Source organism: Notolabrus celidotus, chromosome 10 (assembly GCF_009762535.1).
Source record: "Notolabrus celidotus isolate fNotCel1 chromosome 10, fNotCel1.pri, whole genome shotgun sequence".
Classification (NCBI taxonomy): domain Eukaryota; kingdom Metazoa; phylum Chordata; class Actinopteri; order Labriformes; family Labridae; genus Notolabrus; species Notolabrus celidotus.
Genome location: NC_048281.1, coordinates 24,608,571 through 24,636,213, shown reverse-complemented (window position 1 = coordinate 24,636,213; position 27,643 = coordinate 24,608,571). Strand labels below are relative to the sequence as shown.

General features: G+C 38.3%; 2 protein-coding genes across 2 annotated transcripts in view; one reads left to right on the top strand and one right to left on the bottom strand.

Annotated features, from left to right (window-relative positions):
• The window catches only part of tmtops2b (teleost multiple tissue opsin 2b), a 43,790-nt gene extending 24,230 nt beyond the window's left edge, over positions 1-19,560 (top strand). Inside the window, exons 3-4 of the mRNA XM_034693358.1 lie at positions 9,919-10,152; positions 17,293-19,560. Of these exons, the coding sequence (XP_034549249.1) occupies positions 9,919-10,152; positions 17,293-17,508 (450 nt within the window). The 3' untranslated portion in view covers positions 17,509-19,560. The remainder of the gene's footprint in view (positions 1-9,918; positions 10,153-17,292) is intronic.
• The window catches only part of st6gal2a (ST6 beta-galactosamide alpha-2,6-sialyltranferase 2a), an 81,380-nt gene continuing 63,906 nt past the window's right edge, over positions 10,170-27,643 (bottom strand). The window contains exons 6-7 of the mRNA XM_034693357.1: positions 24,487-24,661; positions 10,170-14,754 (exon numbers count right to left, since the gene is read on the bottom strand). Coding sequence (XP_034549248.1) covers positions 14,507-14,754; positions 24,487-24,661 — 423 coding nt within the window. The 3' untranslated portion in view covers positions 10,170-14,506. The remainder of the gene's footprint in view (positions 14,755-24,486; positions 24,662-27,643) is intronic.

The following is a 27,643-nucleotide window of genomic DNA, read 5'->3' as shown; positions in this document are numbered from 1 at the left end:
TAAATGTCACACTGGATGACACTCTATAGATCACAGAGATATCTATCACAGAAAGTTATAGCTGCCCTCCTCACATCGGCTGGCAGACCAGAATGCATTGCAGCAAGGATACAAAATAACACTCATGTCTGCAGGTATAGTTAGCATAGCTGGGAAACCTTTTATTTCTTGTGCGTTTTATTATTTTTTTTTTTTACTTTGAGTAGATAAAACTTAATCCACCCCCGCACTTGGGATTGTGCCTTTGACCCCATCTGTGTGCTTATTGATCGACAGATGGAATGGTGATAGCCGCCTCTCCAGTCAATTATAGAATCCAGTTTTAAAACTCTTGTTATTGTGTTCAGAGCCCTGAACGTTCAAGCTGAAGCTTATATAAGAGAGCTCCTGAAGCCATTAACTCCAGCAGGACTCTGAGGTCACCTGGTCGGGGTTTATTGGCTGTGCCTCGTACCACGCTCAAAACTAAAGGAGGCTTTGCTTTTCAAGTTGTTCGTCCTAAACTTTGGATCAGCGTCCCACAGGAACTGAGATCTGTGTACACTGTGTACATTTTTTAAAAGCAGTGAAGACCCATCTCTTTAGACCAGCCTATGTTTAATCTGTCTTTATCTGCTTTTATGTAAGGTACTTGTATTTAATGTAATTTCTGTTTTGCCTTTTAATATTTTGTCCTGAAGCACATTGTGACCTCTGCTCTTGAAAGGTGTTCTATAAATAAACTTAACTTACTTTCAACACAGTCATTCTTCAAATCTACCATTGTCCATCTACAAAGCCATGATTCAGGAAACAGCCCAGCTAGCAGGGAATGTTCTCACCACATTGGCTAACATTCCCTGTAAGTTCTGATTATGTTTCAAGACAAGGTTTTGAGTGTGATATTCAGAACATCTTAAGGATGTTTATCGATTTAAACAATGTTCATTTTTTGTTAATTATCAATGAAAGAAGAACATTTTGTCTTTAACATTCAGATGATGTTTTGATAATATTCTTTAAGTAACAGACAAGGTTTTGAGTTTAATATTCAAAGAACATCTTAAGGATGTTTATCAATTTAACAATGTTCCTTTTTTAACTATTAATGACAGAAGAACATTTTGTCTTTAACATTCAGATGATGTTTTGATACTATTCTCTAGGTAACAGACAAGGTTTTGGGTTTAATATTCAAAGAACATCTTAAGGATGTTTATTGGTTTAAAATGTTCCTTTTTTAACATTCCCTTTAAGTTCTGATAATGTTTCAAGACATGGTTCTGAGTGTAATATTCAAAGAACATCTTAAGGATATTAGCGATTCAAATAATGTTCCTTTTTTAACTATTAAGGACAGAAGAACATTTTGTCTTTAACATTCAGAGGATGTTTTGATAATATTCTTTAGGTAACAGATTATTGAATGTTTTCTATAAAATGTTCCTATAATGACACTTAATAACAAAGAAGCATCATTCTCAAAGCAACATGTAAAAAATGTTTTCAGGATGTTTCTGAAGCCTCAAATCACAAAATGTTTTATTGAAGAATATTCTGGTGATATTTAATCAGAACGAAGACAGAATGTTTTATTTTTAAAATTCAAACAATGTTTTGATAACATTCTTTGGGTTAAAGATTATTGAATGTTTTTAGAGTACGATATCTGAGAACAAATTATGAACATAATGAAAACTTCCCGCAGAGAATGTTTAAAGACCATTAGGGCACTGTTGTCACTTAACATTGTATTCATGTTTCTAGAGAATGTTACTAGAGACCATACTTTGAACATGAAGCAAACTTCCTGCTGAAAACATTAAAGTAACATTCTCTGTAACATTAACAGAATGTTTTTAGAACAGAACATTGCTGGCTGGGAGAACACCTGAGCTGTTTTCATCCTACTACATTGTAGTACATACTGATTTGGCCAAAATTCTGTACGTAGTACGCAATATGTCAACAAGAGCAAAATCTGCGGTATACCAAAACTACCCGGATGTCGAAGTGATTCGGTAAAATTTCTTAGTATGCAGTGGATCAGTCTCTCTCACTTACTGTTTCCCACAGTGCACGGCGCTAACATTCTGCTTCTTATTTTTTCCGTATATGACGGGGGGCACTCAGTTTTTAGGTGCTGTGAAAATGATTTAATTCCATATAAACCATGTCTTAACTTTTAAATCATAAGTAGATCCTAAAGAAGCAGTTTTGCTATCAGCTTGGCCATTGTTTACTTCCGCTTTCCAAAACCGAAACATACTGCATTTTTCTTTTAAGTGAAGGACGGGATAAGGGGAAAGATTTTTCCAAAATGGCAGCATTCAGCCATTTTTGTCCATTTGTAACTTCTTCATAATACTTAACTTTTAAGAAGCCAGGAAAATGCAAGACACATAAACCTTGCAAAGATCCTGCGCAGTGTCCCGATGGGAGGGTTCTTGCCCTCATTAGCCTGAGGCAGATAAACCTTGTTGGCAACTGTGTTCACTTTCTACCATTGTTATTTTCAAATTTCATTACTTGTAAAAAGAACAACTTCATTGTTATTCACATGTGATTGTGGCCCTCTTGGATGACCCCTGATTAAAGCCACAAGTTGAAATGTTTTGGTTTGACGATAAAGTGTTTCTTGTACAAACAGTGTTGCTGGAGTTTAAACCTCATTACACCTTGCACCTTTATAAGCTCTGCTAAATTTTGTACACAAAACAGATTTTTGTCTCAGTGTTATAAGTGATTGAACTCTTGCTAGACGGTAAGAGGTTGAGTGGGACTTGTTGAACCTCTTTACACCAATCACTGTTGTGCACATGTTAAGTATCCATTGCACTGATGGGCACAGTGAGTTTCTTGAAGTTCCCAGGAGAGATTTACTCGCACTCTCAGTGATTTATTCGTGAGAGCAGAGGAGAGAGGGCGGGTTAGCAGAGCAGGGCACTAAGCTTCACAAAGCTGAGCTGCTGTGACAAAGCCTAAAGCCACGCAGGCTTTGGACCTCAGTCTTTGAAGTGCTGCACAAATAAAGATTATTAGAGGACAATTGCACCGTACTCAAACAGAGAAGGAGAAGGAGATATTGCTCTGGGAGTGCTATCAATCTCAACATGAGTACAATTATTTTGAAAGGATGTTCTGTTCTGAAAACAGGAGTTTTCCTGAAGCAGTTCTCTCTGACTGCTGGACAGCTCATTCCTAAATAAATTGTATTCTCTGATGGTATTGACCTTCTTATGTCAGTAAACAGCTCTCACAAAGTGCCCTTTACCTATAATTAGCTCTCTGAGGGCCACATTTACTGAATTGAATTCACTTTGCTTCCATTACTTTGTTCTGTCACTCATGTAAGAGCCTGACGAAGTGAACACCTCTACTGAGTGGATGTCATGTCAGCTGACAGAGTGTTATTAGATTTTTGTAATTAGCTGTTTTAACCATTTTATAAAGCAGTTATTATGCAAATAGGTAGTCACAAGGAGATACAGTATGAAAATAGGTAAGGGAGGGAGTATCAATCAAGGGGTAGGGGGCATTTTGAGGTTGCTTAACAGAAATTATTAAGTTATGCTTTATAAATGTTGTCCTTTTTTTGCGCATTTGCACATTTATTTTTCCAAAGTCATGAGTGATAAGCTGAAAGGCGCTGAAAGGAAACTGGATGTGCGTCATTCACCATCATTTGTTTCCTACTGGCTGTCACATGCTGGGTAATGAAAAAGCCAATTAACTTAGACAAAAACCTTTAATGTAGACACAAAGGTTCCATCATCTGATTACGTCAAGCTTCCTTCCGTCGTCTGTTCAAAGTAAACACTCTTGATCACAAAATAAACATGCGGGAAATTGTTTTTCTTTCTTTAAGATGGAATAAATGAGTGTATGAGTCCTGTAATCTAACCAGGTGCAGACACTTGAAGAGATTCAGAGTAAGTACACACACTTAAATATATTGTATTTCATACATAGAGGCTATATTGTACATTCCTGTAATATATCAGAGGCATTATGGGGATTTCTGTCCGTCTGGGGGAGCCAGTTCATCTTGGCTGCCATACCTGTCCTTCAGTTTATTGTGTTTTATCAATGTAGCTTGGTCCGGTAACTTGGTCCAGTACAGAAATGTAGACCTCTAATAAAGAAAAGCTCACATTATAACATGTCTGTCTTCATAAAGTTTTCACTCAGTGTGTGTGCATTGAAAAAGTTTGTAGTATCTCCTGCCTGTACCTCCTGCACAAGTTCCTTTCTTCAAGATATGTCAATGTAAGTTAGGGGTGGAAAATTCTTCTTTTTATGAAAAATCCACTTCAAAGTCCTCTCAACAGAAATTTGAAAGCACACCAGTGTACAGAGTAATGTCATTCAAGCAGGTTCTTCTCCAAGGTTAAAGTGTTTTCAGGAGAAAAGGTCTCTATTAACTTTTGATACTTACCTCACCTCTTATGTGGTTGCTACTCATAGAGGATCATTTGATTGTCTTTGTACACCAGAAACAATAAGTGCTGAAGAATGGAAATGAGATTCTTGTGCAAGCATCTCTTATATATGTGAGTCATAATGTAACTTTTTCAAACTGAACTTTCGTCTGAGAATTTGAAGAACTATTTGATTCATGCAAGAAAGTTTGAACTTGATCATGAAGTTAACAGGTTTGCACACAAAGAGAAGGTTGCACTTGGGATGGTGGAGTGAGATACTTCAGAATGAGCGTGTCAGCAAAATAATACACTGCAAAAACTGAAAATTTTACCATGTGAAATTGTCTCATTTTTAGTCAAAATTTCTTATCCCACTTGATTTAAGATAAATTTACTTAACAAGTAACATTTGAGCAAGATAGAGGGTCTTGTTTTAAGATGCAAAATGCATCTTAAATATCTTGTTAAGTCAAACGATCTTGAAATGATCTTGTTTTGAGTTGTAATTTAGAAAAAACAAGGTTTATTTCACATTTCATACATTTTTCAAGCTGAGATCTTTTTTGTAGAAGACGGATAATCTTGATTTAAGCCAACCCTTTACTTGATTTAAGTAAAAGCATTTTATTGGAGAATCTATCAGAGAACAGCTCCATTGATAAAAGAAAGAAAGAAAGCAAAGTTGTTTTACTTTAAGGGTGGGTTACAGTTTTCAGGCACTGTTTCTTCTAAATCAGATAAAAAATATACATCCTCAAACTACACGCACACAATGAAACACCTACTTTTGAGCATAGCTGGCTTATCCTAAAAAACAACATGACTGAATATTAGTATATCCAGCTAATTATGAAAAGACATTATATCTTAAAATGCTCAAATTAAACTTTGTAATCTTATTTCAAGTACAAGATGGTCTTAAACCTAGAGAAGTGCTGCTATAATACAACTCAAATTAAGGTGAATATATCTCAAATGAAGAAGTTGACATGAAATGTATTAGTGCAAAAATCTTTTTTTGAATGAAAAATACTATGAGTTAGCATTCCTGGCTTATTCTGAGACACTAAGCTTTAAAATACTGGTGAAATATTGCTTAAAATAATACATTTTAAGATCACAGTTTTCTAAATGTTGTCTTATTTTAAGAAATCTTACCAAGCAAATTCTCATTTGTTATGTTGGCAGATTTGTGTGCCTATTTCAAGGTAAAAGTACCTTCAAATAAGTTTTTTTTCTTGTTTTTGGGGGGTATTTTTTCCAGTGTAGTGAGAGGTGTCTGATATGTGTGACTGTGTGCTCATGATGGCATATGGTTGAATGTCACAAGCCAGCCCAGTCGTCAGACAGCTGGTCAATGAGTCATGTTTATGGAGCATGAATGAAACAGCGTATGGCAATCATCCCATAGAGTTCAGAATCAGTGCCCTCCGAGGACTAATGCCTCAAGAAAGCTGAATACAAAGATGCTAGTGACAAATGTTGCTAATTGGCCATTCCTCGGACTGTGATTCACCTGTTAACTGCTGAAGCTAAAATATCATATCATGTTGTATTGCTGTGTTTTAAATGATATAAAAGTAAAACATGTGTCCAGTTTTAATAATTTCAGCACTTCTCAATTGATTAGTAACTGATTGGAGAAATTAAAGTGTCATTCTGCAGGGAAATTGCTCTATAAGTTTGGTACCAAAAGCTCATGGCTAATAGCTTTCTTTGCTAGCTGACTAGTCTGTTAGCTAGTAATTAATATCTTCTTTTGCTACTACTGTAAAGAAATATTTGATAGTAACATGCTAAATTTTAACATTAGCTGTTGTCTGATGTTTGCTAACAGGTTTTCAAAAATGTTTTAATCAAAATATGGCCAAATGTCCCTGATGATTTCCACTACTGTATTTTTAGTGATTTATCTTCAAGAAGGAGTGAACTGAAATCAAAATATAACAATATGAAATAGCATTTGAGCTACCTAGACATGATGTCAAGGGAAAGTTGCCACCATTTGACTGTAGTCAACGACAGTGAAGCGGTCAACAATTATCCTAAAAGGTTTTTCAAATCTAAAATGTAGGTATTAAGACTTACCTTTTTAATCTAGCTTTTAATTTGGAGTAACTTATTTTCAGCCCTGGACTGCATTATTATTTTTTTTTTAAATGTATTATTATTTTAACCATTATTATTTTAATTATTGCTTTAACATATATTTATCTTATTTAATTATCTATTTATTTGTTGTATTCACCTGATCTTGTTAACACTACCTTATTTTTAACTATTTAACTAACTTTCTTTCCACTATTACTTATTTTATTAATTTTACTGTTTTGATTTTATTTTATTTTAAAGTACTTTATTTATAACTCCTGCCTTTTATAATTTTACCATTGTTGTTGTTTTCTGTCTCTCTGTTTTTCTGTGAAGCACTTTGGGCTGCATGTTTTTATGTATGAAAGGTGCTATATAAATAAAGTTTAGTTAAGTTGAGTATGTCTTTGCAAAAAGTGAAAATAAAGAAATGTGGGCTACATATTCAGAAAAAAAATGTTAAGTTGAGTTCCTTAAAATAAATGTTTAAGTTAGAGGAGGAGAAAACAATCATGCAGTAGCCATAATATATAGAAGTAAACATATTTTGGCAAATAAGATTTAATTATAGTTTGAGTTAACTGATGTTGGAGTTCTAAAATACATCAATAGAACTGACGCAATGCTGTGGAAGACAGGCTACCTCAGCTCCCCTCTCACTCCCCGTATATCAGCAGAAAACGTCAGTTACAGAAATAAACTAGACTGACGGGAAAATGATAACAATTAACCAACGCAGTCATCCTAAAACAGAAGAGGGAAAATTACATGTTCAAATAAGACTTTAATAGAAATCTCTGCTGGAGTCCCTCTGCTTGAGTAACAAACACATCCAAAAGCAGAGCAGAGCTTCAGCTGGCATTGAGTCAGCATCCGGTCATGAGAACTTAAAGCCATTTGCTTTAAATATGAGGGTGTCTGAAGTGAAGTTGAGAGAAAGTGCTGCACTCAGTGGGCTGTGTCGAGTAGTTCTGTGTGTCACGCAGGGAACTGTCTAAACTCTTCACCTCTCTCCAACTAATTTTACAGTATCTGTGAAACATAAGGATGAAAAACGGCCAAGAGTGTGTGTGTGTGTGTGTGTGTGTGTGTGTGTGTGTGTGTGTGTGTGTGTGTGTGTGTGTGTGTGTGTGTGTGTGTGTGTGTGTGTGTGTGTGTGTGTGTATGTGATCGGTGACGGTAGCAGGGAGTAGTGTTATTAGATGAGGATGTATACAGCTAGATGAATTCTGTTGAGGACACATATAAAGAGACAATGAGTGACATTTACTTGTGAATACATTTACTTGCCATCAAATAATTTGTTCGTGCTATGATCTGTAAACATCATTAATATTAATGAAAGGCAAAATAAATAATATGCCCCAACGAAAACATGCCCTATAAATTCAACTTTTTTTCTGAATTATCATCTATAATACAGAGGTAGTGTGTGTATCTGCAGAGAGTCCTGTGTGTCTGTACTTTCTTATTAAATTGGTCGGCAATTACTGTGTGTCAATCATCTTGAGGCATCATGCAGCGCTGTGACGCTTCCTGTCAACAGTCTGCAGGCAAGGACAAATAGAAGACATCAAGGGACCAGATGACCACACTGTCTCTCTCCTCTGCTCTCTGTCTGTATGCATAACAGACATATATGTAACAGCATTTGATACTAAAAGGACCTAACAAACCTCAGTACTTGCCAACCTGTAGATGAGGAGAGTTAGCAGTGTAGTGGTTGTGATGGAGGGTGGAGCAGAGACACACAGCATATGACCTCAGCGGCAAACAAACAAAATCTGTCACCGTCCTGCTTGTTTGTGCAGAGGTGTGGATATTCTAACTTCTATGAAGCAATCAGAGTGTAACATATAATTTTTTACTTCCACCGCTTTGATTTCTTTACTGGTGCTCTCTCTCTTTAGTTTATCTCTATGTCGATTGACCACCACTGCTTGCTCTCTCTCCTTCTTTGGGTTGGAAACAAAGATGAAGAACCACTTGTCTTTTTCACGAGCGTTGTTGCTTTTCAAAGCATCAAAATGTTGACAATCTTAACTGTATGATGTGTGTGTTAGGTGTTTAAACTACAAATAAACTGATAATTATAGACTTTTTTTATGTTCTTTGTATAGATGTCAAAGTTGGGCTAAACTTTCAGCAGCAGAAGTTTCAGGACCTCATAGCACACAGGCAAGATGGGGTCATGTTTTGTTAGGCTACGTTCACACTGCAAGGCTTAATGCTCAATTCCGATTTTTTGCTCAAATCCAATTTTTTGTTTGCCTGTTCACATTACCATCTATAATGTGACCTGTATCTGATTCCAGTGTGAACTGTTTGCAGCTCCGAACTGCCTCTCATGGGCAAAAGAACAGTAACAATGACATCACATGCAGCTGTTTCACAAACCTAAACATGGAGGAAGTCAGCATTTTCACCTTTGTTACAAAGTTTTTGTGCAGTGGGAGCCGGAGAATGAATGACCAGGTGCGGAGGTTCTTTCGATATACTTTCAAACACAGACCAGTTATGGTATGAACCCTCAAGCTTTGCTAGTATGGAAGTGTCACCACATATATTTATAAGGTCCAAGACCTCGCTGTCCTTCCATTGACTTGCTCCATCGTTGCTATCCTCCATTTTTGCAAGGCTACCGCCGCGCAGAATTGTGACGTGTCGCTATAAAGTGACAAGAAAGTATCAACTGTGCATCAAACATGCCTTGGCTGTTCACACTGAGGTCACATTGAAAAAAAATCAGATCTGTATCTGATTCAGGACCACATATGGAAGTGGTCTAAATCAGATTTGAAAATTTCAGATTTGGGCCAGATTTGAGTGTCCACACTACCCTTTAAAAAATCTGACCTGGTCACTTGACCCCCCCCAAAAAATCTGATTTGGGCCACTTTTGCCTGCAGTGTGAACATAGCCTTAGAGTCCTCTTCACTTGCAGAGTGTGCTACCTTTATATACAAGTGTTTTACATATCTGTTAGTTTGACCTTTTGTCTCTTTATTGATACATCACACAGAATTGGAAAGCTGGTTCTGATGAAAACTCCTTTATATTGATGTCTTTTAAACACAAAATCATTCCAGCTATCTTGAATTTCAGTCTATTTTATAGACAGAAGTTGCAGCTTGGATTATGAAATGGGTGCTTAAAGTATGCTTTAGAGGGTTAAGACAAGGTTTCTTACATTGAAGTATTTCTAAACACGGCATTTCTCTTTCAAGTGCTCAAGGTTCAAGCCCAGTGTGCATTAGAGAGAAATGAAAGAACACCCTTGCTGTCTTGAAAGATGGAAATTAATCAAACCAGTCATGATTTACTTCTTCTTAGTGAAAGGAGCACTTCAATACTCAGGATGCCGATTATGAAAAAAGCTCAGCTGGATGGCGGCTTCATTAACCTTCTATGACTCTCTCGTCAGGTGGGGAAGATTAGAAAGACAGCCGCCCGGAAGAGGGAGTACCACATCCTGTTCATGGTTCTGACAACGGCGGCCTGTTATCTGCTGTGCTGGATGCCTTATGGTGTCGTTGCCATGATGGCGACATTCGGGCCGCCCAGCATCATCAGCCCTGTAGCCAGCGTGGTGCCTTCACTGCTGGCCAAGAGCAGTACAGTCATCAACCCTCTCATCTACATACTCATGAATAAACAGGTGAGTCAGACACAGACAGCTTTACAACACTTTATTTACACGGTAAAAAAAGACAACTTACAACAGCTGAAATCATACAAATGGTCTATTTTTATATCAATTCAAGTGTAAGAAAAGAATTCACTAACAAATCAAAATCAAGAAAGACACCCTAAGGCTGCTGGGAGTGAAAACAGGACCTTCACTCTTATTATGTCCAGTCATGGATGCTTCTTTTTCTTCTTCCTCTTTTTAAGAATAGTGTAAGCTGCAGGAGGGAAACTCTATGTTTTACAATCCTTTAGAGGCAGTGTGGTGCAGCAATTCCCACATTACAGAGTAAAAAAAAAAGACAAGAAAATCAGACCTCGAGAGAAAAAAAAGAAAAGAGGGAAAATGTAAGAAACAGTGTTAGCAGTCTGTTCTCGTATCTCCCTAATTCACCACTGGTGTATTAATAAAGTTTAGAGATTACAAATGAGATCGTTTTCCACTTTAAGCGTCCCAAAAATAAGCAGTAGCACCTAAAAGTCGTGCTACCTCAAGAGTATCCCTTACCATCCGTATTTAACCCTTCTAAGACGACACAAGATGGAATTTGGCACAAAATTTTGATACCAGGATGAGATTTCAGAATGAATTGCACCTCCTTAAACACTCCCAGGAAACTAATGTTAGCTGCGCCACAGCTTGTTGGGATGTCCCTGCCTGCAACTAGCATGCAACTACAACCTGCAAAACACCACTAAAAAAAAAAAAATAATAATAATTGGTAGCACAATCGCCCTCAAAACATTGATGACAATGGTGTCTACTTGCAGCACAGTACAGCACAGACAGTTTAAGACTATTAGCCCTGATTCTGATTTGCATGCTCTGTGCACTGGAAAGTAATCAAAGTTATTATCAGAAATATACATGTATTATATTTTCATGGGTTTTGCACCTTCAGTGTGTTACAATCACAAGTAATAAACATCTGATGATTTATTTCAGCAGAGAAAACCTACAGCAGAACCAAAATGAACCAAAAAAAACCTCCTTAAGATTCAAAAACTGGTTTCTTCAGACTACTTATTAAATCCCTTGTAACAGTCCTCCAACTGCTGTTGACTTCCCTGGCTACTAGTTCCAAGACTTTTTTAATAACATGCAAAAAGATCCGCCTGAAACTGGGGCTGGGTATCAAACCAAACCACTGTTTGCAAACAGAAAAAAATAAATCTGTATGCATCAGAAACAGTCAAGTATGCCTTAGTGGCACAGCCAAACATATTTAATATACAAAATCTGAGATCATTAATCCATCAGAGTTACTTTAAATCAATTCCCACTGAAGCAACTGCCAATCACTGAAAACTGCTCTATGCCAAAATTAGATTTACACATTTTGCATAAAGCCGATGAAAGTCTTTGTCAAAATGTAATTCACCCAAAAGCTCTACCCATCTGGTTATTTTAATCTTTAATCCTTCATTAAGATTTTAAAGTTTGTTTGTTTTGAAACTGCTCTTAAGAAGTGACTACATTTTTGGAGTTAATACATTATTTTCCTTTATTTATTACTTTTTTTTTAAGTTTAAAATGTAAAAAGCTATAAAGGAATCTTCTGTTAGTGTTGATTTTGGCGCCCCCTGTAAACAGAGTGGCACATCTTTTCTCTTTGCAGATCTTGTCCTGTACGTGTGTAAGCGTTGTTTTCTGACGAAAAACATCATCCTGCTTATAGTTACAAATGTATCACTTACTATCTGTAGTTGAAAAAGTTAAATAAATAGAAGCTTTTTTTTTTTTCAGTGTACTGCAAATTGTCATGTCTGACACAAGGGGCAACCTCCGGTCTAAGAATATGAGTCCAATGCGGAACTGTTAAAAGCTGCAGTTCATCGAGGACGCTTGAGGCTGGCTCCGGAAGTACAGGAAACCACATACACATGAATGGGGAAAAAGCTGATCTTTACAGTAGAAATAATCATGTTTACAGCCTGGTACAAAAGACGAGTGTAGTCTGGATAGCTCATTGCTTGATCAGCACACTCTGTGAGAGGGGTGAATTTTTTTCTAACGCAGCAATTTCGAAGTTATTGAGATTACTTGTCTTCCAATGAGAGGCACAGCTGCCTGTGGGAACACTGCAGCTGTTGGCTAGGAGGCTCAAACTCTGCCTCTTTACGTCACACTGGCTTGACAGAAGCAATGTGGCTCCCACCGACGATTGGTCTCAAAACAGCACTATACAGTCTATGGTCTGACACCAGCGCTCTCACAGCTGTTCAAGGCGGTAATTATAAAATTAAAGACTTATAATAAAAAGTCATGTTGTTGATGGTCTATTTTGCTTTTGTAAGTTATAAAGACACATCACTGTTAATTTCAGTCTAGTAAGCAGTGCAGACTAGTTTCATAACTAGTCAAAAATTCCCCATTGGAGCTTTAACACTAACTACATTTCAAAATAAGATGTGGTATCATGACATACAGTGTATCACTGTTGCATTATGAATGGACATAGCAGTAGATTTGATCAATACTTCTTTCGCCCAGTTGTCATTTTGCACCAAAATACCTTGTCAGATGCTTTTTTTCCCCTCAATATCAGGCATGTGTATAATTATAAAAAGTTATTTTGTAGAAAAAAGAATGTTTTTGTTCAAATTTTGAACGATACCCAGCCCCTCTCAACCACAAGTAATGCTAAGCCCCAGAACCATCTACATACTACGACTACAGAGCCATCTAACTCAACATACTGGATATTCAAAGAAACATTTCTCTGACGACTTGTCACATCTTTTATCAAACCACAACCAATGGCACAAGAACATTTTGTAGAATATTACACTTATCAACGAAAATCTCCGTTCACAGGCAAGACTTTTCTCAATAATCACCTGCAGCAAAAATCACAACCAGCTCCTCCTCCACCTCCCACGACGAGCAAATAACCCTTCAGAGCTCACTGCAGATGCTGCACTGACCGACTGTAAACATAAAAAATCATCCTAGCCCGAGATAAAGCAATTTTGATGATATTACCATCTTAAATTCCTCTTTTATTATTGTCTCCACCAGCAGCTGCAAACAGGTGCACCCTGCTATTAGAGGATCCAGGAAACAGGAGACATTTATAGATGTAGGAAATGAGCTTAATGCTGTTACATGACCAAAAAATAACCCTGCACATTTGCAGACACTGCTGAAAAAATACATTCAATAAAGAGTGAACTGACCGTCGCAAATTGGAGCTGGTGGTTGCTGATGCAGAGCTGAGAGTCCCCTGATACAGCTTGCTTCAGCAATATGAACTGCTCCAATACCCCTAACAGCAATTAAACTCCATGTTCCTGCAGTCCTGCCACTGTTTGTACTGCATGTATCGAAACAGGCACAAGGCAACCTCGAGGAAAGTGTTCAGTCGACCACTGGGCACAGGGCTACGGCTGTTCAGAGCACCGAAAATTCATTTTGGCCCCGTTTGTTTTGAATTAATTAAGGTTTTCATTAAAAAAAGGCTGTTAAACTGTACGTGGGATGAATCCAAAAACCGGTGCTTTCTTTCCTTCTATCCTGTTTTTTAAATTACCTTACTTAAGCCTCTCAACACTAAATGGTATTTAGCTGGCAGGTTGGCATACACAGGGGAGTAATTGAGTAATAGGCTTGAAAACATCAGTTGTTTGAGAGGAACCCCTCATGAAAACACAAAACAGCGTCTGACTTCACAGGAAGATTTAAGAGGAATGTTGAACAGGTAGCACCCCTACAGAGTGACGACATGAACAGCAATGTAACTGCTGAGAGTTTCACTTCTCTCCTTTCCACCGTGCCTTCCTATGTGTTATGATGGATGTGTACATTTAAGAGCATGTGTTCCATTTCTGACATTCAGCACGGATGACTACTTTTTCACAACCTTTTAAATTGGTAAAAAAGAAATCACAAATTTCCACCGCTATGAACAGTGGTGTTTCCTTTAAGTGGAGAACCACCCTAATGAAAAATACTGTTTACACCACTGAAACACACTCAGTTATTGAAAATTCACTTGCCTGTCTAAAAACACTGATCTGTTGCTACCCTAGTCAGCTCCACAGCTAACGTGGCTCAGCTAAAGCAGAGAGAAATGTCTTTTTCAGCCCCATCCTGGAGGCTCTTCCTGCCAGTCTCTGGTCAGGTAAACCATCTTAATGAAGACAAGTTCTCCATGATGATCCCCCCTGGAGGGCTATGGCTTATGTTCTTCATGGGTCTCATTTCAAACTTGTAAGCTCCAGCCTCTGTGTCTCCTGTGGCTTTATTGCACCTCTCCCTTCGTCAGCCAGCAAAAGGCTGGTGTGTGTTTGTATTTCAGGCTCAGAAGGTCAGTTTTCATATCTCAGATGTCACAGTTGATGGTGCTTAAGCCTGGAAGAGTGACCCGCCCCTTCCTCCTTAGGTCCCTATCTGGGCCTGTGTTGATCCGCTGGATCAGGCTCTTCTCGTACAGGAGCGGATGGTAGGCACCCAGTGTACAGGCAGCGTCGTAATAACGCTCATGGTAGTGGCACAGGTCCGTCTGCCTCATGGAGGGGATGTACTCGTACACGTGCACCTCCTCGCACAGCGCCATCATCACAAGGATGCCTGAAACAGCAGAAGAGACAAAGAGAGAGACAATGTATTTTATATTTGTCAGGAAAAAATATCTTCCTCCTTAGCTGCCATTGAAAGACAGAGAAAGGTACAGTTTTCAGCCCTCCAACATCAATAAATCAACACAACATTTAATTTAAGACCAAATATAAACATCAGCAAAAAAAACTACGATCGCATATAAAGCTTATAATTGTTTTTAAATCTCTGGAACGCACTTTTTTGTGACGTAAAGAGGCGGGCTTTGAGCCTCCTAGCTAACAGCTACAGTGTTCCTGCCTGGCAATCAAGTCAGCTGTGCCTCTCATTGGAAGACTTGTAATCTCAATATCTTTGAAATTGCCGCGTTAGAAAAAAGATTCACCTCCCCCACAGTGTGTGCCGATTGAGAAATGAGCTATCCAGACTACACTCGTCTTTTGTACCAGGCTGTAAACATGTTTATTTCTGCTGTAAAGATCGTCTTTTTCCCATTCATGTGTATGTGACTTCCGGTACTTCCGGAGCCAGCCTCAAGCAGATCCTTGATGAACTGCAATTTTTAGCACTTCCGCATTTGACTCATATTTTCAGACTGGAGGTTGTTGCTTGGTTTTCCCACATGTAGAGTACCAGTCAACCATCACATCTTACTTGGCAGGATAGTAAGCAGTGCAGCTTTAAGTAGCTAGCTAGCTAGCTACTTAAAAGCATGTAGTATTGATAGACAAGTAGTGAAAGAAACGTTGTGAAATATGACACTGGGTTGTCAATGTGAAAAATAAGTACTTCGATAAATGTGAGAAAACAATCTCCAGATCTTGAATAAGTGACCAACATTTCATATCTACAATGTCTGGTTGACTGAAAAGAATAATTGGTCAGATTATCAGACGAGAATCTTAGCTCATTAGCTCATGGCCACGGACCCTGAATAAAACAGTGAGCTTTAGCAGAGTTACATTTGTTTTCAACCTCCTGTACATGAACATAAATTACCTATCTGCTTGTGAATGAGAATTACAATGCCTGGATAAAACGTTGGATAATCTGATTATGTAAAATAAAAGGTGTAGTAATCTTCCTGAGCAGCTGCTACACATGCACCTTTATGAGAAGCATTAATCATAAAATCTCCCCTGGATCAGCACATAGTCAAAAGTCAAGGACTCAGGTGCTAATGTGATTTTTTTGACATGTGAATGTAAAGTTCAGTGCAGAAAAAGAGTGCGCACCCTCAGCAAAAGCCTGCTTTAGATAAGGCTAAAGATAGAAGTGAATACATAATAAATGAAGACAGTGAGTTTGCCTGCCTCAGCATGCTCTGCATGGTATCTTTTATTTAATGTGCTATGTACCGACACAAAGAGCAGGTAGTTGTACATCTTATTTTCTGTTGTAACTTCTCATTCCACACCCGGCTTTGTACAATTTCTTTTCTCCGTTTCTCTCTGACAATTCTCATTCTGTGCACAGCTCTTCACCTTTTCCATTGCTGCTTCCATTGCTCTAGTGTGATAACGATCGCCGCAAACAAGCAAGTCAAATCCTTCACACTGAAAGCTATATTTTTTTTGCCACAGCCTTTTTCTCCATAGTGTGTTTCTAAGAATGCTGGACATTTCTTTTCCTCCACAACGTTCGCTTTTTGTGGACGATGTTTTTATAACAAGTTATAAAGGTGGAGTTACTGAAGCCTAAATTGCTGCCATCTGCTGTGATATTGCTGTGTGATTATGTGTTCAAATGACTTTGAATCAGAGCCTGATGAGCCTCTGCTGCGACTACTGGAACGTGTGTGTGAATGGGATAAATAATGTGTGGTGTGAAGTGGTTTTTTTTCAAGGCCTGCTGACCACAAAAAGCTATAGAAGTGCAGTACATATGCAATGACTATCAAATCTCTTTAGCCACAATGTGCTTTAGGACGGCTTGCAAAAAGTCTCACATGCCTTTACAGCGCCTTTTCCCCAGCACAGTTCTGATCTATCAGACAAATATGTAATTTTGAGTACATTTTCCAACCAATTTTATGAGCATTATTATTACCTGTTGGACATCTCACCTTGAAAAAACTTTAAAGTACTAAAGTGCACCATACTGCATTTGTCTCCACTTATGTGTCTGATTATTGTGCAATAAGACAGAGTTAGACTGCCTTGAGTTGTAAAACAGAAAATAGATGTCTTCATGAGTCATATGTCTAAAAGTTCAGGGGACACAGATATAGCCTTTTACCTACATTTGACAAAGCGGCTCTCAGACCTTTTTCGTCTGACGAGTTGAGTCACCACAAAGGTCAAAATAGCCACTACATGTAAATGGCAATGTTGCTTTCCAGTGCAACAAGTCATTAGGGGACCATTTTCTCTGCTTGTTGACTATAATGACATGAAAGTGCTCTGACGGATGATTTCAGCACAATCAAACTCTGAAAACTATGAATAGCATACCTCTACCACAAGGTTAGTCAGTCTGATAAATTCCTGTCGAGTTGGGGAGTTCTCAGTGTGAGCGTGTACATCATGGTCACATAATCTTTTCTCTCAGTTCTACAGGTGTTTCCTGATTCTGTTCCACTGCGACCACTGGTCAGGAGAGAACGGCAACATCTCCATGCCCTCGAAGACCACTGTGATCCAGCTGAACCGCAGGGTCTACAGCAACACGGTGGCCTGCACCGCGCAGATGTCCACCGACGCTCTCAACCAGTGCTGCAGCACCCCTAACACCAAGCACACCAACCCCCCTGAGGTCCAGAACTAAGTCAGGGGTAATCTCAACATGAGCACGAAGGAAATACAGTTAAACTGACGCTTACACTTGCAACGTGAACTTCTGTGGAATGTGGACTAAAGCAAGATGTTTGCAAGAGTAAATTTATTTTCTGTACTTTTCTGTGTGAGCTTGTGTTTTACAGAATATAATCTTTTTTGTGTCCATTTCATTTTTATGTTTTAAGTTTGCAATGTCCAAAAAATAAAAAGGTACTATAAATCTTTAATTTGCATTATATGGCCAAAATTCTGCTTTCTTATCTCTAATCACAAGCGTTATTAAAATGTTGCACCAACAGCATCCACTTCTCCAGAAAAGCTACCCCCAAATTCTGGACTTAAGGCGTCTGAGATTTGCTCCCTTAGAGCCACGATGTGAAGTCGAGTGCTGATATTTGGTGATAAGACCTCACTTGCAGGCAGCTTCTACTTCATCCAAAAGGGGTTTGAAGGGTTTAGCTTGAGCCCCTCTGTGGGCCAGTCCAGCTCTTAAGCGGGAAACAGTTTGAAACTACTTATTTTCTGGTCTTACTTTGACAAAAAGAGCTTTATAGCGTTGAAAGGATCTTCACAAAACTGTTTAAAGTGTTATTTTCACGCTAGTATTAGCATTCCTGCAGTTCGGAAGTAGAAGCTGCTGATCAAATGCACACCAGAGAGTGTGTACATGTATTTTAGGCCATATAATGTACTTGTATTTCTTTCTTTCAATATGGGTTTCACAGATTACGGTAATGGCTTGTATAAAAAGGTTTCATAGGAGTACATGATTTCTGTAAACTCCTCTGTCACTGAGACAAAGCACAATTTTTCTCTTATGACATTCCAACAATGGTGATAATAATCAAGAAATATTTCTTCCCAGGAAGAAGAAGAAGTTTGGAGAATTTTGTGGTTTGTCAAAACTCTGAAGATTTCTGTAACGCATTTTCCTTTGGCTGAACTCCTTTTTGAAATCCAGGTCCTGTTATGGTCATGTCTTCTCTACAACACAAAATCCCTGTGTCTACTTTCTGTTGCTGTTCGGTCACTGTCACTGTGCTACTGTAAACGCCAACGCTTGATAATCATTTGTGCTTCTTCAATCAGTGTGTAAGTGGTTCAATGTGCTCATGATTTAAGCTTCATCCTTTCCTCCAGCATCTGCGCTGTTCTGCAGAATCCTGAAAATGATCACTAAAAGGCTTTACCCGACTTTCAACTTGTATATACGTACATCGAAATTTCATATTTTTTGGGTCTGTGATATTGCATGATTTTGTTGCATGTTTCTTTGTATGATCACTTTTGAATGGATCAGAACCATGGAGATCCAGACAGTAAATATCATCTTCATTTGATGCAAGAGACAAGCTAGGCTTCCATGGTGGAGCCATAGGCCTGTTGGATACAAGGACAATAATGGCCAAAATCCCATATGGGGAGGGGAGCAGACAAAAAGTGGAAATGGGATGCCAAATGGCTTGTGTCACGACTTACAGACTTTCAATGCCTGGATGGAAAAGAAGGGAGGATGGAAAAGAAGGGAGGAAATCTGTGATGTTTGACTGTCTGAAGCACAGGATGATCAACACAAGACTAATGATAAGCCAAGATGACACTAACTAATTGCGGAAGAGAAACCTAGATGCTCTCTTCAAGCATCGTTATGGTATTTACGAAAGCCTCCTGAACACGTCTGCTGAGCTTTTTCCGGAAAAGTCACAGGTTTCAGAGGGTTTATTCACAATTCTGGTCCACAGCCAGAAACAAGTGCAGCATGGTGCCGAATGCAACATTCTCAGAGCTTGTGCAGCTTGAGTCGCTAATGTTTCACTGTGAAACAGCAATGGCCGACCTCTCTCACTGCAGGGTGGTGATGACACTCAGCTATAGGACAGTATTTGGACAATCTGACTTCAGCTCATCTGGAAGCTGACAGGAGTTAGTCCCAACCAAGACTGGATGCTATCCCAGTATGACTCTAAGTGACGTGGTCATTTCATTGTGTTTGACTGTTGGTTTTCTTTGTTTTAATAAACGTCATTGCTGTGGAAGAGAATTGTTGTCTTTCTGTTTTTTAAAAAGGTGCTACAAAAAAATCATAGAACAAAAGTCACTTTTCTAAAAGGAATACAGAGGGACAAAGTGCCACATTATTGTCAGTGGATCTGTCCCTTTTTTGGAGAAAGGACAGAGTGTCTTGTGTAACCTGTGTTTGCTATCGTTCATACAGAAAAGGCTACATTATTGACTAGCTGTTGGAAGCATGTAACCATCAACTGCACTGTTATATAAATGAAACATGGTACAATCTAAAACGTGACGCCAATCTTTAAGTCAAATGATCCTGTTCTGATTGGTGACAGTGCCAGCAATCATTCTCTGAATGAAGAATCCCCATAATGGCAGCTGTATTGACAGTGCACAGTGCATCACCTCCCCTCTTGTTAATGTAATGACTGTGTTTCTGACAAAAAAAAAATTACACAGCGGCGTTCCTTCACCCTGTAGCCATGGCAACCAGGGACCAAGTCCTTGCACTTACTAATTTCCTGTGAAACAAAAGAAGAGCTCTTGTTCTTTTGGAGGTTAACACGCCTTCTTTAGTCACTTTGTACAAAAGCTTTTGCCAAATGTCAAGGGAGAGAGTATTGAGTATACTGATGGAACATGTACAGCAAGGCTATTCAATTACATTCTTTGCATCAATTCCATTTTCAACAGGGCCGTATTGAAGACCAGGACAATTAGGCGGGCTGAATATTTTCAGCAGCATTCAAAACCTTTTTTTTTATATAGCTGTAGCGAAAGTTCAGACAGGAAGACTATAAATCAATCACAGCAGTTGTCTAACTCTCCTCTCCCTCGTTCAATAGCTCACCTGCTCCTGAGCTGTCATTGGTTAATCATCAAATAGCTCAGTGGCACGCGCTTATCCTCAGCCTATCAACGTTCTGCTGTCTTTTTAAATGTGTCTAACTCTCCTGCTAGTTCCTTCTTGCATTGATGGTGCGCACCCCTCCCCCTCCCCATCTCCACCTGGTCTCTGCAAGTCTTCATATCCTAGGATTCATCAACCACCACCACCAATGTCTGGACTCTAGGGGGATTTCTTCTGCTGCCAAATTCATGCATCCTACACTCAGAAAATTATCCCCATAGAGTCCTTACGCCAAAGATTTCTGTCAAGTTTCATTATTCATTCAGTTGAAATAAATAACCTTTATTATTAAAATTGTGTCTCTCCGGATTGAACTACTTTTGTTAAAGGAAAATTAATTTAGTATAATAGAATATCTTATTGTTTCACATTTGAAAAACTTTCGGTCACATATCTTGAAGAGGCGTATTGAAGTGCATGACCATTATGAAAACTAGTAATCAGTGCTACCATTGCATGGACTAGCTTGTATTCTCTCACTACTTTGGAGTCTGGAGGGAAGCTGCAGTGGCTCTCTGTTTGGCTTTTTCAGGACCTACCCAGAGTTGTACATTTTCATTCATGAGCTGCACACAAACTCTGTACTTTGTCTACTTGTCCTGCATTCTTTCTTTCGTTAGGCAGAAAGTTTGGTGTTTTTTTAAAGTGATGCCTCCAGACAATTTATTCCTTCGTTATTCAACGTACAGTTGTCAACAATATCAGAATTTTAATTTTGGTACTAGTAAAAATGTTCAAAATTTGTGACGACAGAAACAAAAAATGACCTCCTGGGCACCCAAAATTGTTATATTTGTTATTTTTGATTTCCAACCTGCAAACAGTGCTGCTACAGAAAAAGGAACTCATCTTTTGACATACTGTACCACAGACCTCTGTTGTGATCAGTACTGCACAGGTGTTACTCTTGACAAAGTTAAAATGAAGTATGATGGCTTACTCACAAGCTTAGTTTGTGCACACAGTACGTGCTGCGTAATTCTTTTGTCATATATTGGATTCACATAAGCAGGTCTGCTCTGGGCCACTCAGAGGTTGCCTGCAGGCTGGTTTAGGCCCAGGGGCCACAAATTGAATACCAGGACATATGTATGTGCACTTCTTTATAATTGTGAAGGGGGATGTGGAGTTTAATAATTGATGAGATTATGTCAATTTAATTTTTCTGAAAGAAATACAAGTCTCTAACAAGAACACAGGGGAATTGACCTTTGCTCATGGCTGGTCTGTACTGACAGCTGGGTAAAAATCAATCCATATGTTTAGGGTGTAGCACAAGTAATAAGAAGGCCTTTTAATTACGTCTAACAGGATATGACAAGACAGAAAAAACTGAGAACATTCAGTAATGGCAAGAAATACAGCTCAATGAGCATCTTTGAAAAGCCATACAAGGTACAGCTCACAGTGTCAGCAGAGAAGTCATCAGAAACCTCACTAAATCAGTTTACCAGTGACCTCTGACCCTCACTGAAAGAAAAGGAGGTTATATTGGACATTAGAAAAACACTTTAGATTTGAAATGTTTTAAAGACATTAACAGTTTTATTTTGTATACAAATGTAAAGAAAACTGTTGTTTTTGTTGAAGTTTGAAAACAGTTGTAGTAAATATTATTATTTTCAATCAATAGAACGTTTAAAATGGTGCCTAGTTTTTAATTTTTACAAGTTATATGCTCTTATCACCAACTTGCATAATAATTTGTTTTCCAATGCTTTTGTATCAAGCAATGTTATTATTCCCCTTGTCCCGTTATGACGGACCAATCATAGCTAATGTCCAATCTTCTGTCCTGATTGGTTAGGGGGCAGCCCCTACTACGTCCTCCGATTGGTTAGGAGTCCGGTACTATCATGACTGCACACACTGATTTGTGTTGGGGGGCTACAAGGAAATCTGGTTGGGAGGGATAGCGTTGACATTCGAAGTCCCTCGATCTGAACAGATGTTTACTCTGTAACTACTAACAGCAGCTTTAATATCACTTATAATTGTTTCTCCATCAGGGTTGCAAAATTCCGGGAATTTTCAATGTTGGAAACTTTCCATGGGATAGTTATAGGAATAAATGGGAATAAACCAGGAATTTACTAAATTGAAGGTTGGCTCTTAATAGGGAACTTAAATATAGTTGGGTAAAATATATTTTAGCATAATCCTGACTAAAACAAACAGATTTCATGTAAGTACAATTGAATATCTATGCTATTCCTCAATCACATGCACATAACACACTGCTTACTGCAGGGCTATAGAGACCATGCCCCCTTCATGCACTGTGCATTCCTCCCACACATGCACAGATGACTTCTATTTTGGATGGATGTCTGCTTATAACAAAACAAATATTTATGCTTGGAAATAATACCTTTCCATTAAATTACCCTCAATTCCTAGTTTATTCCCATGTATTCCCATTAATTCCCATGTATTCCCATGTATTCCCATTAATTCCCATGGAATGTTTCTAATTTGAAATATTTCCCAAATTCCCCAGCTTGACTTCCCATGGAAATTTACTAGAAACTTTCAGGAAATTTACTGGAAATTTTCCACTCCTTTGCAACCCTATTCTCCATCTCCAAATTAATCCTGAAGACCATAAGATAATATTAGACAACAACTCATGCTAGCCTCTAACCAAATATCTGTGAATTGAAAATATGCATAGAGCATTTCTATCAGTGTATGCTAGTAAATTGGTGGATGCTAAAAGTAGGTGTCAGTGCATCAAAATAACTCAGAAAGACCAGCTTTAAATTTTATACGCAAGCTACCATTTGCAAAAACCTATTCCAAGCTAATATTTCTGTTAGCTAGCTAACATTACTGCTAGCTATGAATTTTCAACATGTGATTCTTTAGCATTTAAAGTTGGATGCTAATGTTATCTGTTGATAGCGCTAGCTGATACCAAATCATATTTGTTACCTTAAAAATTTGCCTGATCCATCCAGTTTTTTATAACTACTGTCATTCTGAGCAAGACACAGCAAAACAATAACAATTTATAATATTCTCAAACTACATACTATTATAAGATTGAAAAGTTCGAACACAATGGTGAAACTGCATTTTCTTCCACCTTTAATGTGACATCAGAGGAAAATGATTTCTGTTTAGTCATTATGTTTTACATAAAATTTTGATTACCATTACTTTCCATAGCCTGTATAAAATTGTTGATAACAAATCCAAAGTTGTTTTATTCAGGGGAAATGTCCACTTTAAGCCTTTAGAAGTACATTTTAAAACAACTCAAGTGCAGAAATATGATAGAGTGCAAAACTGCTGGATGAACAAATTTAAAGTGCTGCTTTTTATATTTAAATGTAGCCATTTGAGGTTACTTTAAGCAAGCACTTGCTTAAAGTAAGCACTTTATAATAGTTTGTTTGCTTTCTTGTGTAGTCTGCATATTACTTTCATCTTTGTTTACAGTCAAATTCACCAAGTCAAGGAAAGCATTCAAGACCACACAGACGAGGCTTATTTCACCGTAATATGTACAATACAGAATCTGTATTTTGTTGTGTTGTCTGCAACAAACATAACAGGGACGAGTAAAAATACATTTTGATACGTTTATTTAGTATTAATAATGTTGTGTTGCTCTGAGGCAAACAAATTCAACCACGATTGAGTGTATGATGTTAAGCCTCTGTGAGCGGAAAAAAGCGAATAAAAAATGCTTGAAATTACAGAGTGGAAAAAACAACATGAAGAGGATATCAACAAGCAGGAGAGTTTCTCAGAGGAGCTTACAGTGGTCACACTTCCACTCCACCCCTGCACAAATGAACTGCTCTGGAGAGCATTGCAAAGCCCTGCTGCATACTGATAATGCCACTATGCATACTAAAGATAAAAATTTCATCATTTCTTAGAAATGATATGTATGTGTGTCTCTGCGCCTATATCTCTTCTGGGAGCAGTTGAGGAAACAGAGAGATTAGAATATAAAGGCAGCTGGAAGAGAACTGACGCACTCTGCATGCATACTGACAGTATGTGTGCTATTAAGTACGTGTGTGTACTCACCTATGAAGCCAGACGATGGGGGATTGGGCTGGATGTTCTCCTGAGTGTTGCCTTGAATAACATCCCACAGTCTCCACACATAGCTGGGGTGGAGGATGTAGAAGGGCTGGCTGGGATGGAGTTTACGGTGCTCCACGTATGGCCCAAACAGGTTATAGTCTGGACTGGCATACCACTGAAGAAGAAAGACAATACAAATATTTATATTCTCTTGATTCTACTTTGGATTCACATTTACTGACATTTCCTCAACCATCAACTGATTCTGTTTCCTCTGAAATTCTTCTAAACAAAACTGTAAACAGCTTCAAATAGCAAAATGAAAACAATATCATCGTTATAAAACACCACGTTTTCCATCCTTATCACACCTCCAGCCACAGCTGTCACCAATGTAGAGGAATGAAACATTTTTTATATTGGTTGTTTCTCCATTTGGAGTTTCTGTTCAATGTGTAAACAGAGTCTGACACAAGACAGCTGTTTCTACATTCATCTGTTCCCCTCTCCTGCCCCAAGTATGAGAAGCTGTTTGAAACAACACAAAGCCAAAGTTTTTCAATATGCAGCTTACACAATTGTGATGTTGAAATACCAAACCAAACAAACACCAAAATAGTCTTTCATGTGAAATAGGGAGAGATTTGTTCTCCAGTAGTTCAACTTTCAGAGAATAAATTTGCATTTCATTAAGCTGGATCATTTAAAGCTAGGGTTGGTAGTCTCGGTAAACCAGCATGAATTTGAATGTAGCTTTTCCTCATGACTCCGTCTAACCCCTCCCCTCCTCCCTCAGAGCTCCTCCAAAAACGACGCCCCCCCGCTCACATGCACGAGCGCCGCTGATTCTCGACCATATGATGGTGACTGATTCAAAACCGGTCCTCACCAAAACATTATCATAGTGAAAGTTAAAAACACAAACAAACATGGCTGCTGTTAGTACTCACAACTGTCATGCTAGCATTATACAGTTGTTCTGGTGACACGATATCAGGAGAAAAGTTATAATACATATATAATACTGTAACAGATCTACTGTTTGTTAAACGTGTTCAGTGTAGATGTTCTTAATTCCTACAGTGTTGACGGTCAGTGAAGGCATCAGGAGAGGTGTAGAGTGTGCGAGTGGGAGAGAGGAGAGACAAGAGGAGAAGTTCTTCATTCATTCAAACATTGATTATTGTTTTGTTGGTTGGCGTGATTACGGCCGACAGTGACCGGGTATTAAAGCTCAACGTGTTCACGAATCGGCTCGTCATCCCTACAGCGTCCGGACGGACGCTACAATAAATATATATTTTCTGTAGGACTTACTGAACGTCATTAATTATTCTGCTTGTTGGTGAGAGCTTTTTAGACTCTGATCCGGACTACAGTCCTGAGCAAAGCACCTCATCAGGTCAGAGGGGACAGGCCCGAAGACAAGCGAGAGGGGCAGTAAATAGAGTCAGGGGAAGTAGAGGCAGGAGACGGGGACGAGGAGGAGTGAATGCTGGGGAAATGTACGCGCAGGAGGAGGGCAGAACGGCTGGATGGGATTTGATTGGTTTAAAATTTGGGGAGCCAAAAAACGGTGATTGGTTAGTGTTTTCCCAGGTTTACTCCGGCTGTGGATAGCAGTTTTTTTTTAGGAACACATCATGTAATGATTGCCATCAGGACATGAAGATCATTTTAACCAGTATGACAAAAAGTGTATCTAAATCTGATTACCAACCCCAGCTTTAATGAGGTACAAAAAAAAAACTCTAAGACTTTAAGTCACTCCTTTTAAAGACCTTATTTGACTTTTTTTATTCAAAGCAGAATAATTTTCTGAGTTTGGTATTATGTCAAGATATTTCAGAAATACGTGATGAAGATTTGCTCACAGGGATTTTGTTTAAAAGGGTAAACTAACATCTGTTCTGTATTCATTACATGTAAAGTGAAATATTTCAAGATTCTTTTTTTTAACTTAACTTGGATGATTATGAGGTCTAGCACACTAAAACATAAATTCAACATCTCAAATTATTAGGATATTTCATACGATCAATCAAAACAGGATTTAAAATACAGAAAAGTCAAACCTCTGAAAAGTATGTTCATTAAAACACTCAATACTTGGTTGGGGCTCAGTTAACACAAATAACTGCATCCCTACAGTGTGCACAGAGGAAATCCACCTGTGGCACTGCTCAAGTACTTTTAATAGCAGCCTATTTGTTGTTTCTTTGTATTTATAGCTAAGGTTATTGTTATTATATTTTTTATTTTATTTTTTATTGTAGTTCTTATTCTTATTCTTATGCCTTGTACAAGAGAGCACAGTTTACTAAAGTCAAATTCCTTGTGTGTTCAAGCATACTTGGCGAATAAAGCTTATTCTGATTCTGATTCTGATTCTGATTCTTCAGCTTGTCTGTATTTTTGGGTCGGGTGTGTTTATCTTCATGTTGACAAATATCCCACAGATTCTCTACGGAGGTTCAAATCCGCTGGATTTGCTGACCAGTCAAGCAGAGTAATGTCATGGTCAGCGTTTGATAGTAGTTTTGGCGCTGTGGGCAGGTGCTGCTGGAGAAGGGAAGTAGCATCTCCATAAAGATTGACAGCTGATGGGATCATGAAGTGCTCTTCAAATTTCCTGGTAGATGGTTGTGTTGACTTTAGACTCGTTAAAACACAATGGACCAACACCAGCAGATTACATTATTATTTGAAATGATCTTAATATATGGGGAAGTGTTTTGGGTTTTTTTTTGTTTGTTTTCTAACATATAATTATCAAAATAAAAATAGACAAATGCTTGAAAAAATGTTGTTTATGTATAATGAGTCTTCAATATGTAAATTTCAATCTTTCTAAAATAATTGATGGACATTTTAATTTTTTTTTCATGATATTCTAATTTGTTGATATGCACCTGTATGTGCTCGTAGTCCAGCTAATCAACAATCTGCTGAGAGGAACAAAAGGCCATCATTGAAAGTCACATCACAAGTAGGTTGGTGAGGTATAAAAGGACACAAAAAGACAATTAGGTTTAATATATACAGAGACAAAGAGAAGCACTCCTCTGATTTCACTCTCATAGTTCTTTCATCTCACCAATGAAGTGATCTCAGGTCTGATGGATACTGCAGGCTTTCATCCGAGCAGCAAAAGCAC